This window comes from Neofelis nebulosa, chromosome 10 (assembly GCF_028018385.1).
Source record: "Neofelis nebulosa isolate mNeoNeb1 chromosome 10, mNeoNeb1.pri, whole genome shotgun sequence".
Lineage (NCBI taxonomy): Eukaryota > Metazoa > Chordata > Mammalia > Carnivora > Felidae > Neofelis > Neofelis nebulosa.
Window position 1 is genome coordinate 54,844,688 of NC_080791.1, and position 15,222 is coordinate 54,859,909.

Consider the following 15,222-nt stretch of genomic DNA (forward strand, 5'->3'; position numbering starts at 1 on the left):
GTCATGGTTAGAGATATAATTGCTACTGTAACCTAGAAGAATAATGAGAGACTTTATTAATTGTGGACACATTCATGCCTGTCCATTGTCAAGGACACTTATTTAAGGTAAAAACACCTATCCTCATTAAAACTATTGGTACCATGATAGGAATTCCCCTTTAAAGATTTTATTCCTTCCCTTTACCAGAAGTATTGGGGATTACCAGTAAATTCAACACCATATATGACAGGATGGTTACTGCATTGGCCATCATGTGTTTAGAACCAGGTCAAATTTACTGGAGAGATGATCTAGGCCAAGGGGGCTAGAACTCCCCCTTCAACAAAGTTTTCCTGAAAAGGACTGGATAAATATTTTAGGTTTGTGAGCATATAGTTTCTATTGCAACTACTCAACTCATTGGAATGTGAAAGATGCCATAGACAATATGTAAATGAATGACTGTGTTCCAACAAGACTATTAACAAAATTGGCAGCTTTACTGACTTTTGATGTAGTGATACAGTCCATTCTAGAGAGGGAACATGATTTCCTAAAGCTACAGGATTAAAGGTTGGCAAAGAGTTACTATGTAGAATGCTGTTAGCAGTTTTATTTAATGAATGAATAAATGGAACCCAAGTGGTTAAGAAATTCTTCTAAAGCTAGTAAGTGGCACTGGGATTCACACTTAGTTTGGGATTCATATTTTAGCTGGGCCAAATTTCTGCCTTTTAAATGACATCATGGTGGTTCTCTGTGCTCTCCAGTGCCTTAGAGAAAAACAAGAACCTTGTGAATTTTCAGCAGTGCTTGGCACAGAGTAGGTATTACATCTTTGAGTATTGTTGACTGAATCGGACAGCAGTAGTTATGGTGTGCAGTGGAAGGATTTGAGCTGGGCCCTGGAGGATGGGTTGTATAGTTTGGACTTAAAAAATTTTTTAATATATATTTCCTTTAGCACGAAAATGATAAAAGAGTTATTTTGTTCTCTCTGATTCCAGTAGCTGCTGGTGGTGGTGACGATGTCAAATAACGGCCTAGACATTCAAGACAAACCTCCAGCCCCTCCAATGAGAAACACCAGCACTATGATTGGAGCTGGCAGCAAAGATGCTGGAACCCTAAACCATGGTTCCAAACCTCTGCCTCCAAACCCAGAGGAGAAGAAAAAGAAGGACCGATTTTACCGATCCATCTTACCTGGAGATAAAAGTACAGTATTTCATTTTTCTCATCATTTGTGTACTCTGTTTATTTTTCTTTTGCTTTTTTTGTTTATTTATTTATTTTATTAAATATAATTTATTGTCGAATTGGTTTCCATACAACACCCAGTGCTCATCCCAACAGGTGCCCTCCTCAATGCCCATCACCCACTTTCCCCTCCCCCTTCCGCCATTCAACCCTCAGTTTGTTCTCAGTATTTAAGAGTCTCTTATGGTTTGCCTCCTTCCCTCTCTGTAACTTTTTTATTTCCCTTTCCCCTCCCCCTTGGTCATCTATTAAGTTTCTCAGGATCCACCTATGAGTGAAAACATATGGTATGTGTCTTTCTCTGCCTGACTTATTTCACTTAGCATAATACCCTCCAATTTGTATACTTAAAACAATTTTTTTTGTAACCTAGATAAAAGATCTCTCCTTTCCTTGACTTAATTTTCCTTTAATGCCTTTTCTCACCTTAAATACTTCCTTTGTCTTTCTTTCCTAACGTGGCTGAAGTCAAATAGAAAATAGACTTATTTTTATATTTTATTAACTATATCTGAACAAAATTCTAAGAAAATAATTATTCTGTTACCAGAGTTTGGACAATCTAACACCAAATATTTACTTATTTTTTAAGTAAGTGATTAAACTTTTATGAACTCACAAAATATAAGAAATACTGGAATGTCTTCATTTGTAAATGTTTTTTTGTAAATATTTATTTATGTTGAGAGAGAGAGAGAGAACATGAGTAGGGGAGGGACAGAGAGAGGGAGACAGAGGATCAGAAGCATGCTCTGTGCCAGAGCCTAACACAAGGCTCAAACTCACCAACTGTGAACCATGACCTGAGCCAAAGTAGGAAGCTTAACTGACTGAGCCAACCAGGTGCTCCAAGAAATGTTTTTTTCTCAAGCTAGTTTCATTTGGAATGTCTTTCTGATTCTTGATTGCCTCTTATTTATTCGTATGCCCCCATCTCACATAGATTTGGAGATTAAATATCGTAAGAAGGGTAAGTAATAGCTGAGAAAAGGAAGCAGGACCCAGCATGAGTTTGCTAAGGATAAGTTATACTAGGTGGGCTCATTTTCTTTTTACTGATAAAACTTCTAGAAGAATAATCAGGATTTTAATAGTGTATATCATGAAGTCACTGAGATCCTATGGACAAGATCATGAAATAGAGGTTTGGGTATGGCTATTGATATGAGGTAAAATTCTCAGTCATGCTTGCAAGTCCTTTTCTTGTGGGGTGTTGACAAAATTGGCTTTCTGTTTATAAATAGTTATCATAGCTTCTGATTTAGATGGACCTGGTTCAAATCCTGTATTCATCACTTACCAGCTCTCTGACCTTAGGTATGTGAGTCACCTCCTTTGACTTTTAGTTTCCTATCTGCAAGAAACATTGGGATTTTCATATCTCTAAAATTGGGATAATATTTCACAGAGTTGTTGTGTGAAGATTACAGCAAATTTCCTAATTAAGTACCTTCCACACAGAAGGTACTCAAAAATTAGTACCCTTTCTCTTTACTCCTTTATTGAAGCTGGGAGGCATTAGACTATATGATAAAATCAGAATTGGGATTCTGAAGCAGTAGGCCAAATATAACAAGCACAATGTGAATTGCAGAAAATATCTTACGTTGCAGAAAAATGTAACTGCATAACTATAGATCAGTATAAGATGGTAGATGATAGTATTATTAACCAAATAGGGAACACGGGAAGAGGAACAAGTCAGGAGGTTTGTAGTTGGAGAGCAGGAAAGATGATGACTTTAAACACATCGCATTTGAGGTGAAAAGATAATTTTAGGCACTTTGCATCTGAGATGTCTTGACATAGAGATGTCTAATAGGCAGTGATATTACGTATAGGAAATGATGCTTGAATAACTGAAATGAGAACTATTGAGGATTATTATTGAGTATTTGGGGCTTGTGTCTTTGTGTGTGTTTACCCTTTCCTCTATTCCACCTTCATTGTGAGCCTTTTGGGGGCCTAGATAGAAGAGATAGGGGTAAGTTGCCTAGCTTTCATTTTCTGGCTAATTTATTTACGTAGTAGTGGTTAACTTCCTAGGATACAGGGGCTATGATCTAGGTGGTATTACCCTGCCCTAGAATCTTCTCCCACATATATAGTCACTTTGTATCCCTCAATTTAGGTGGATGCTTATTTTTAACATTGTGCTTTAACAACCATAGTTCTTTTTTTTTTTTTTTTCCCAGTGGCTGAAAACTTTATTTTTTTATTTAAATTTTAGTTAACATACAGTGCAATATTGAGTTCAGGAGTAGAATTCAGTGATTTATCATTTACATACAGTACCCACTGCTCTTCACAACTAGCAACCTCCTTAGTATCCATCACCCATCTAGCCCACCTCCCCACCTCTCTCCATCAACCCTCAGTTTGTTCTCTGTCATTAAGAGTTTCTTGTGGTTTGTTTCCCTTTCTTCTCTCCCTGCCCTGTCTTCTCATATTCTCATCTGTTTTGTTTCTTAAATTCCACATACGAATGAAGCCATATGGTATTTGTCTTTCTTTGATTGACTTATTTTGCTTAGCATAGTATATTCTGGCTCTACCCACGTCATTGCAAATGGCAAGATTTCATTCTTTTTGATGGCCAAGTAATATTCCACAATGTATATATACCACATCTTCTTTATCAATTCATCAGTCAGTGGACATTTGAACTCTCTCCATAGCTTGGCTATTGTTGATAATGCTGCTGTAAACATCAGGGTGCATGTATCCTTTGGAATCTTTGTATCCTTTGGGTAAGTATCTAAGAGTGGAATTGCTGGCTCATGGGGTAGTTCTATTTTTAATTTTTTGAGGAACCTCCATACTGTTCTCCAGAGTGGCTGCATCAGTTTGCATTCCCACCAACAGTCCGGGAGGGTTCCCTTTTCTGCACATCCTCGCCAACACCTGTTGTTTCCTGTGTCATTAATTTTAGCCATTCTGACAGGTGTGAGGTGGTATCTCATTGTGGTTTTGATTTGTATTTGCCTGATGATGAGTGATATTGAGCATCTTTTCATGTGTCTGTTACCCGTCTGGATGTCTTCTTTGGAAAAGTGTCTAATCATGTCTTCTGCCCATTTCTTAACTGGCTTATTTGTCTTTTGGGTTCAACAATAATTCTTGAACTCTATAAATAAGTAGGTCTTTGGCCCAAGTTTCTACATATAGTAGAAAGGACTTTTAAAATTAAAGTTGGAATTGTTCTTGCTGACTAACTAAGATTCCTGCCTCATAGATACCATCAAAATTAAAATTTTTTGTGTTTCAAAGGACACCATCAGGAAAGTTAAAAGATAACTCACAGAATGGTAGAAAATTTTCTTAAATCATATTTCTGATGAGGGACTTGTATCATACATATATGGAGAGCTATTACAACTTAACAATAAAAAGACAACTCAATTAAAAAATGGGTAAAGGATCCAAATAGACATTTCTCCCAAGAAGATATACAAATGGCCAATAAGCACATGAAAAGATGCTCAAAATCATTAGTCATCAGGGAAATGCAAATCAAAACCACAATGAGATGTCATTTCACACCCACTAGGATGACTATAGAATAACAAGTGCTGACAAGGATGTGGAGAAATTGGAACCCTCATACACTGCTGGTGGGAGTGTAAAATGGTACAGCCACTTAGAACAGTCTGGCAGTTTCTCAAAAGATTAATCATAGAATTACCATATGACCTAGAAATGGAAACATGTTCACACAATACTTACATATGAATGTTTATAGCAGCATTATGCATAATAGCTAAGAAGTAGAAACAACCCAAATATCCATCAACTGATGAATGGATAAATAAAATGTGGCATATCCTAACAAAGAAATATTACTTGGTAATAAAAAGAAATGGAGTTCTGATCCATGCTACAACATGGGGGAACTTTGAAAACATTATGCTAGTGAAAGAAGCCAGTCACAAAGGACCATATATTACATGATTCCATTTATATGAAATGTCCAGGCAAGTCCATAGGCAAAAAACAGATGAATGGTTGCCTGGCACTGTGGGAGGAGGCGGATGGGATCAGAGGGTGATGGCTAAGAGGTATGGAGTTTCTTTTTGGGGTGATGAAAATGTTCTAAAATTGATTGTGAGAATGGTTCCCTAGCTCCATTAATATACAAAAAGCCACTGAATTTTACACTATATGGATGAATTGTATGGTTTTAAAACCTTTTTTTTTTTTTAAAGAAGATTCTTGCCTAAAACAGCAGGTACAAGTATAACCCTCAGACATCATTGAGAACGAAAGGGATGATCTTATGTACTGAATGGGGAGATGGGGTTCTGAATATCTGGGTTGTGGTCTTAGTTCTGTTATAAATTGGCTGCCTTTTTTTGGGTCAGTTATTTCTCTGTAGACTTCAGTGCCTTTATCTAAAAAACTAGAGTCAAACCAGTAGACATATAAAGTCTCTTACAGTTTTGAAATCCTGTAATTCTATAAATAAGATTATAAAGATGAAATTGGATTGGGCTGTATATGTAGGTGGAAAGAAAGTAGGCCATTGTAAAGTACTTTAATTAACGATAAAGCTGTAGACCCAGAGGTTTTGCTTGGACACTCTTGCTGAGTGATCTTTGGTCAAATCTGTCTGAAAATAAATCTCATAGCTCAAGATCAAAGCTGTATCTTTATAAATTCAAAGCATAGATGTAGAAAGCATAGAGTTATAAGTAGCTCTTGTGAAATAATCTAGTAACCTCTCTTTCATCCCCTAGTTACAGATTTTCTATGCATGCCCTGAGACCAGAGATTTCACCCCTTTAAAGAACACCTACCTAGATGGCTATATTATAATGCTATAATTCATACAAAATGAAATAAGTGCTTCTTTCCCCCTTTTGTTTGGATCCTTTGTTCAGTTTAATTCTGTGCTTGTTGATATTATCTTTCAAACAACAAGCATTTTTGCCCTTCGCCCTGTGCCTCATTTAGTCCTGTCAGGATACAAACCAGTATTGGCAGTCTTTGAAGTGGTATGCCCTTACTAAAGTATTTGGTCTAGAAATGGTCTAGAACTGGACTTAGAGAACCCAGATTGAGTCCTATCTCTGACATTTATTCTGTGATTTCTTTTCCTTTTACCAGTTGATTTTAATCTCAGTATCCTCATCTGTAAAGTGGGAATAATCATAATTCCCTATCATGAATAGGCTTTTGTCATTTGACATAGTAGACATAAAGTAGTAGACATTTTCTAAACTGTAAAACATTACAAATATGAGGGGTTTTGTTTGTTTGTCTTAATGGGAAACTCATTTCTTGTTTTAATCTGATGCCCACAAGTCATTTTCAGTTGAGGAGGCTGAGGTTTAGAGAAAATTAAATTGCTCAAGATCTCACAACTGGAAAATGGTCGAGATGAGTGTGGAACTAAATCTTCCTAAAGTATCTGTTACAGCATAACCTACTCTCTCTGTTAGTTGTTCTCAACCCAGATTACTCATCTGACTCACCCATGGTGCTTTTAAAAAATAATAGGTGTCTAGGTCCTACCCGGACTTTTGGAGCCAAAATTACCAGAGTGGTAGTTTTAGGTCTCTAAAGAGATTTGGGAAACGAGAAAGAAGAGTCTTTGTGGCCTGCAGTAGTGGTTGAGATTTGAGCTGGCAATGGTTAGAATGCTTGTGGGCATTACCTAATGCTGACCTCCAGCACGGCTTCAGTGTGTGCCTGGGGAAATGCATAAATAATTGGAAGAAGCTGTAATTGAAGGCCTGTAATAGGCGGCGCTGGGTTGCAGAATTCTATGTGGGAAAGCCTGGTACCTGTGGTTGGGGTCTGGAGCCTTTGGCTTATTCTAAGAAGTCCCGCAGCATTTAGTTTGGAATCTTTTTCTGGCTGAATTTTCACAACCAAAGTGGAATTCTCCAGGCTTGGGAAGAGGTGAGCAAAGTTAATTTTAAAACTGGACTACATCAGTGTTTATCTCTCCCAAGTTTGGAGTGTTTTACTGCCTTGAGCTCAGATTAACTCCGCTGAACCAATGAGAGGTACTTCTTAAAAATAAATCTTTTTAAAAAATAAATAAGGCCAGTAATTTGTGCTGAAACCCGGATGGCTATACCGCACCATAGGATTTGGCAGTGTCAGCCTCATTTCCCATGCTATTTGAAAACCAAATGGACTACAGATAGGGTTAAATCAGGATGGGTGAGGTTGCAAGTTTCCTTTTCTACTTTGTTTCTTCAAGCTGGTCATCTCTAGTTACATGACATCAGGATGATTCTTTCTTTTTTCTTCTCAGCCACAGTTTGTCTGTCTTAATGAGTAGGTTGGGAACTCTTACTCTGCAACTCTCTCACATTGATGATAACTCATGTTTGTAAAGCTCTTTAGCTTATAAAGCATATACATTTTCTTTACCTTAGTTGATCCTGAAATTAATAATAATAATAATAATAATAATAATAATAAAATAGTAGTAGTAATAACAAATAGTAATAACACGATAGTAATAACCATAAAATGGTAACAACAATAACCCAGCTACTATCTATTGAATGCCTATTAATTTCCATACAGTATTTTAGGAGCTTTGATGTTTGTAAAATATACCAGCCCTTTTAGGTAGATAAATATTTCCATTTTGTAGTCCGTAAACTCAGGTTCACAGTGATTAAGTAACTTTCCCAAGGTGATCTAGTTAGGGGGTGGCTGAGTTGGGATTGAAGCTGATTCCACTGTAAAGCACTGATACTCTTATGCTTAGCAGGTCAACAACTTGCCCAGGGGCACATGCTGCATAGTTGTAGTGCATGGAATCTGAATTTGAATCATTGTCTCTTGACTTCTGGACCATACCCTTTCATTCTTCTAAGTCTTTGGACACCATATAGTGTTTGAGGGCTCCCATCCTGGAGATATTCATACAAGCGCCTTTAGTAGAACTGATTTGGTTGTTTCTTTTGCTTTAAAACAACTTTGCATTGAATGACATTCATTCTATCACTTACTGGCATATTCATTTAGTCTGCAATATGGGGAAGGCACAGTGCATACAAAAGAAACCATGTTGGAGTTTAAGCACTTGAAGTTGTCGCCATTGCCCATCCCTGACTTTGAGACTTTTGGTAACTTGCTTTACCTTTCTTAGCCTCAGTTCTTTTACCTATAGTATTGGTACACAATAATATTTATCTCATAGAATTGTTGTAAGGATTATGAGACTAAAGATGTGAAAAATGTTATGCAAAGTAAGCCTTGTTAAGACTTGGTAAAACTTTGGTGGCTATTATTGCTTGCAGTCATAGTTTTCTTTTGGAATCTGTGATTAACACTTCAGAGTTGTTACGATATTTACAAAATAGCAGCTCTTGACAGGGTTCCTCTAAGGTAGAATTAAAAAATGGTTTTGGGGTAAGCTACCTTTCTCTGTCCACATATAGGCCTGTATTTCCTGTTGGTTGAGATAGGGCTAATGGGAAGGCCAGATTAAGCTATTTTGGGCATTGAGACTAAGCAGACCCAAGAACAGGTTTCCCAAGAAGTTCTCAAGAGTTCTTTGTAATATCTGTCAGAAGCAGGAGTCTAAGCTCTGGATATGGGCTTGGATCTCTGGAACAAATAATATATTTGAAACTGAGGCCAAAAAGGTAAGCCTCTTAAAACTACAAATCTTAGATACTCTTTATTTCTTTCTTATTCTAATTCTCTCTCTTTTCCCTTTTTTTCCCTTTCTTCCCTTCTTCCTCTGTGTTCTCTGATTCACTTACATAGTTTTTGTCCACAGGGTTGGAAGCACTGATGTACATATGATACTAGGAGTTTAGCTTGGCAACCAGTTATATGTTCAAGATTTTCTAAGGAATTAATAGTATAAAGTATTCTGTTTGGGGTTTGGTTCCTCCTGCAGTGTTCTCACTTACTTGTTGTATGGCCTTGGACAACTTCCTGAACTTCTCTAGGCTTTCCTGTCTTTAAAATGAAAAAGTTGGAGGTGCCTGGGTGGCTCAGTCAGTTAGCATCTGACTCTTGATTTTGGCTCAGGTCATGATCTCATGGTTTATGAGATTACACCCTGTGTCGGGCTCTGTACTGACGGCGTGGAGCCTGCTTGGAATTCTCTCTCTCCCTCTCTGCCCTTCCCCCCCATCAAAAATAAATAAATAAACTTTAAAAAAATAAAATGAAAAAAAATTGGACTAAATGCTCTGTAAGTTCGTATGTGGCTCATGAACCATGGTTTCTTATAGGTCCCCTCATTGCACTTTCACCTTTATTTGTAAAATGCACGTTTCAGAAGTGTACAGTTTAGTGTTGCATTGACCACATCTATGTGGCCACTAACCTGTCCAACAAAAAAGGATATAACCACCCCCCTAGAAGCTCCGTTTGTTTTCTCTTGCAGGCACTAACATCTCTCTCTTTCCCAAAGGTAAACCCATTAATGAGTTGCTATATATAGAATCATACAATGTATATTCTTTTCTTTGTCTTCATTTGATTAACACTGTTTATAAGATTTATCTGCAATTTTACATACAGTTTAGCTCATTTCCATTGCTATATAATATTCTCTTATAGGATTATTTTCCATTGTACTATCGATGAACATCAGGTTGGTGTCAGTGGTAGACTCTTATGGGTAATGTTTTCTGATCACACTTGTGCATATTTTTATAGATGTGTTCACACTTTTTTGTTGGGCACATATACATAGTGAAAATGCTGGATCATGCAGATACTTATGCTAAACTTTGGTTGATAATTAAAAAATTCAAAGTTCAAACACATGGCTGTTCAGTTTATATTCCCACCAGTCATGCATAAGAGTTGCACTTCACTTTTTTGTCACCACTTAGTTTTGTCAGTCTTTAATGAGGTTTAGCAGCTTTTCATGTTAATTGGCCATTTGGATATTCTTTTTTGTGAAGTGCTTATTCAAGTGTTTTGCCCATTTAAGAAAAAAATTTTTTTATTGATTTTCAGGAGTTCTTACCTAGATATAAGCCTTTTGCCAGTTGAATATATAGCAAATATCTTCATTTATGCACTTAATGGTATCTTTGATATATATATGACATGGTGTCTTTGATAGAATTAAATATAGCTAAATGTATTATTTCCTTTTTGTTTTCTGTTCTGTTTTTGGAATCTTTACCTACTATAAGTTATGAAGATTTTTCTATTTGAATTTTTTCTATGTTCATATACACAATCCTATTATCTGTGAATTGTGATAATTTTGTTTCTTCCTTTTTAATCCTTCTTCTTTTCTTTCCTAGTTGCACTGACTAATACCTTCAGTATTGTGATAAATAGCAGTGACACCCTTAATCTTATTTGTAATCTCAGAGGAAAACTGTCAACATTTTACCATTAAGTTTGATGTTGGTGCTAGTGTTTTTGGTAATTAGCTTTTATTAGATTAAATGGATTCCCTTATAATCCTAGTTTGCTATGAATGTGTAATCACAATTGGATATAAAATTTTAGCAAATACATTTTCTCCTTTATTTTATTATTATGGTATATTGCATTTACTTTTTTTAAAATACTGAGATATAATTCATATACCATACGGTTCAGTGGTTTTTAGTATAGTCACGAGATTGTACAACATCACAATGCTCTAATTCCAGTACATTTTCCACCACCCTAAAAAGAAACCCTGTACTTCGCCATATTTCCTCCTTCCCCTTGGCAACCGCTAATCTACTTTCTGTCTATGGATTTGACTTCTCTGGACATTTTATATAAATAGAATCATACAATATGTGGCCGTTTGTGACTTGCTTCTTTCACTTGGCATGATGTTTTTAGGTTCATCCATGTTGTAGCATGGGTCAGGACTTCATTTCTTTTTACAGCTTAATAATATTTTGTTGTATGGATATACCATTTATCTGTTTATCAGTTGAGGGACATTTTGGTTTCTATGTTTTGATTATTTTAAATAATGTTGCTATGAACATTCACTTACAAGTCGTTGTGCAGATTAAGGTTTTCATCAGATTCCTCTAGACTCATACTTACTAGTCATCATAGAAAAATGTGCTAGCAGCAGCAGCAGCAGTTGTCCCAGGCAGCCTGACGTTTGTGGCCTTGGGATCTGGGACTACCAGTATCCTGAGTTTGCTTTATTTCCTCCATTGTATCATCCCTCAGTCCCATGCTTGGAGTACATCTCTAATAAGAGCTTATTAAATTTGGTTGACTTGCTGGGCAGATAGAAAGCTGGGGCAAAGTTCACTGTTTTCTGGCCCTTTGTTTATTCTGTTTCCTTCTGGAATGCCCTTTTCCATTTCTGCCTGACCAACTCCTGTTATTCTTCATGATTTCTTTCAGGTATTATCTTCTCCAGAAAGATGATTTTTACCTACCTTTATCTATACCTGAACATGGATCATTGACCTATTTTGCAGATTGAAGACTTGATCTAAGAAGAAGAAAGTGACTTTTCTAGGGTCATAAAGTGAATTAATGGCAAAGATAATACTGGATCCATCCTCCACTGACTCCTAGTCCAGGACAGATTTCTTTTAACTTCCTGACCTCAGTGTTCTCAGCTCTGAGATGGGGATAATCTATGCTGTCTGGTTCTTGGAGTTGTTGTAAGGAGCCAGTGAGGCAGTGACTGTGAAAAGGCTTTGTGAAGGGCTATACACATGTGAGTGTGATTGTTACTTCCAGTAAGGCATTCAGTGAGTGCCAGGTAGCTCTGTGACTAGGTGGCTTCTCCAGTTCTGTCCTGCTTTCCTGCCTCAGGTGTCCTGTTTCCTGCTGATGCTCTCCAGCCAGTGACTACTCAGCCTAAATAGCATGGCACGCAGGATAAATTCTGCCCATTAGGGTTCTTTTCCCCCCTGCACTTCCCTCCTCTCCCACTTCAGCCAAGCCCTTCTTTTCTTATACTTGTTCTGGTCTGTGTTAAACTGCTATTTCAGTAAGTAGTTGCTTCCAGTCAAATCAGTCAGTAAGGATCAGAGGCTATCACAAAGGGTAAAAGACTTGATCGGGTGAACTGAGTCTTACCACCATATGCTCTGTGATACAGTGAGTCGGTTTACTTCTTAGGGCCTCTTACTTCAGGAAGTAGAATAACAGACTCTAAGGTTACTTCTTAATGTTTTGGGGGTGTTCTGGAATTAACCTATTCTGTGTTGGGTCCTCAATGGAAGATTTGGAAGTATAACGATCATAATTAGAAGCCATGATTATGGTCCTCAGGAAGCTTACATTTTAAGTAAAGGGGTAAGTCTTTAAAATAGCAAGGAATCATACAAGACAGGAAATGACTAAATGCATGGTGGTGTGGCAGACTCAGTGTCTTGGGAATTCACAGAGGGAGAAAAGTCAGGAAGAAGTAAGTGGGACTTGGACCAGTCTTTAAAAGATGACTGAGAATTTGACAGGGAGATTGGGAGGAAGAGCATTCCAAAGTAAGGAGAAGAAAAAGAGCAAAAACTTGGAGGTGGGAATATGGGAGGTGTATGCAAAGGTTATGGGACAAAAAGTGACCAGTGGAAGCCAACTTCAGCATTACCCTGTATGTTCATGTGTTAAATGATTTCATTTCCTTGGGGCTCTTTTCTATAGATTACTCATCCTCTAAGCCCCTCTCTTTTTGTGTCTCCATTACTGGAGTTTCTTTTGTATTTGACATTCTATGCCTATAATGGCATGTTATATAGTATATTAATAACATAAATTAGAAATAATATGTAAAAATATAAGGTATAGAAGTATAAAATACAAATCCAAATAAAACATAAAAGGGGCGCCTGGGTGGCTCAGTCCGTTAAGCGTCCGACTTCAGCTCAGGTCATGATCTCACAGCTCGTAAGTTCGAGCCCCTCAGCAGGCTCTGTGCTGACAGCTCGGAACCTAGAGCCTGCTTTGGATTCTGTGCCTACCTCTCTCTCTGCCCCTAACCCACTCGCATTCTGTCTCTGTCTCTCTCAAAAATAAACTTAAAAAAACAAAAACATAAAAGTTGTTTTTCCCTACCATCTTTTAAATGACTAGATCAGGGGAAATTTAGGAACAATAAGCAGTTCCAAAGCCCTGCAACATGTCCCATGCATTCTAGCTATGAGTAAGACAGATGGACTTATGTCATAAATGACTGCTTTATTTGGGCCCTGCTAAACTCTTGGCCTTTCCTTTCTAAAAACAGCTGCTTCTTGAAGGGAAATTGCCAAGTGCTGAATTGCTTAAACTCTAGCAATTGGCATGTAGGCAAATAGTTCTTATTAAGACACTGAGGAAAGGAACTTTGGAATCAGACTTGGGTTCAAATCCCAGCTCTTACTAACTGTGTGAGCTTGAGCAAATTATTTAATGTTTTTTTTTTGTTTGTTTGTTTTTTGTTTTTTGTTTCTTCATCTGTAAAATGACAATCATAATAATCTATCTCATAGGATTTTAAGAACTCAGGAAAAGAATGTGTTAAGTTATGGTATCTTACACATGGTAAGTTCTTATTTAATATTATTTCTTTTCCTTTTATACCAAAGTATATTTTCTTGACTCAACTTGAAATTCTTTAGGGAAGGTGAAATAATAGAATGTAAAGGGCCTTGGCTTTGAAGCCACACCTTTTGAATTGCAGTCACTTCAATAACTGTAGGCAAGTCTGTGCTTCAGTTACTTAATCTATAAGTAAAATTAATTGCCTCTCAGGATTGTGGTAATTATATGAGATGATGTGAATGGAGTACCTATTAAAAACTGTAGGATGCCATGTCAAGAGGAATCCAGCTACAGAGTCTTGAGAGTATTCATCCCTCTGTTTTCATAGACTCATGGAATGTAGGAGCTAGAAGGGTCCTTAACAATCATCTCATCCATTCTCTCCATTGTTCATATGGGAAAGCTGAGAATCTGGACTGTATGGTGTGTAGAGGCAAAACTGGCCTGAACTCTAGAACCTTCTTGTTCCTCCCACCACATTTTTCATCAGGATTTTCATTTCATCAGGGTTACCCAGTTATCCTGGGTCTGTGAGACATTAGGACTTCAGAATTTCTTTGGGCCAATGTACTGAGCTCCCACAGAGCAGGGTTTTCAAACAGGACTGATGATGGCTGGGTAACAAGGATTGTGAAAGTCAGGTCAGATCTTGTAAAAATGAAACATTTATTCCTGTCCTGGAAAGAATTTACCTGTTTTAGGCAGATTTCCTTAGACTCCTTGCCAAGTTGAGTTAGGTATATGGTTATTTGTTACTTTCTTCACTCGCTGTCTGTACACCTGTTTTGTGCCAGGCGTGTGGTAGCCATTGAGGATCCATAATGAATTGGACATGGCCCCTGCACTTGGGACTCAGTGTGGTTTTTCCCAGGAGAAACCCTTAAAATAGGCAATTACTATAATGGTGCTGTGGGAACAGAGCAAAGGGTGAAGGACTGCCCAACCTAGAGATCAGGGAGGACTTCAGAGAAAAGATGACCTTTAAGTTGAGACCTGAAAAGGATAAATAAAGGCTGAGGTAGCAAGGGAAGGGAAAAGGAAAGGCAGGATTCATAGGCAAAAGGAGTAGCTTGAGAAAATGTGAAGAGGTGTAAAAGAACCCATTATGTTTGGTGACGTAACTGATTCAGTGTAGTTGGTGTAGAGTGTGTGAAACATAAGTAGCAGGAGGTTAAAAGAGGGTACAAGTTTATAGAGCGGAGCTTCTGAAACTTTTTTTTTAATAGCATAGTTTTAAGTTCACAGAAAAATTGAGTGGAAGGTATCCAGATTTACTGTATACCTCCTGCCCTCACATATGTACAACCTTTCCCACAATTAGCATCTTGTACCAGGGTGGTGCATTTGTTTCAATTGATGCACTGACATCAACATATCATGTTCACCTTAGGTCTGTATTTTATGTTAGGGTTCATTCTTGGTGTTGTACACTCAATGGGTTTGGACAAATGAATAATGACATATATCCACCATGATAGTATTGTACAGAGTAGTTTCACGGCCCTAAAATTCCTCTGTGCTCTACTAATTTATCGCTTCTTCCCT

General features: G+C 37.4%; 1 protein-coding gene across 4 annotated transcripts in view; it reads left to right on the forward strand.

The window, feature by feature from the left end:
* PAK1 (p21 (RAC1) activated kinase 1) overlaps positions 1-15,222 on the forward strand; it is a 157,729-nt gene that overhangs the window by 87,783 nt on the left and 54,724 nt on the right. For 2 of the 4 annotated variants that reach the window (XM_058687674.1, XM_058687673.1), the window contains exon 2: positions 990-1,200. In XM_058687674.1, coding sequence (XP_058543657.1) covers positions 1,011-1,200 — 190 coding nt within the window. In that variant the 5' untranslated portion in view covers positions 990-1,010. The remainder of the gene's footprint in view (positions 1-989; positions 1,201-15,222) is intronic. The other 2 variants (XM_058687676.1, XM_058687675.1) reach the window with 1 other exon arrangement.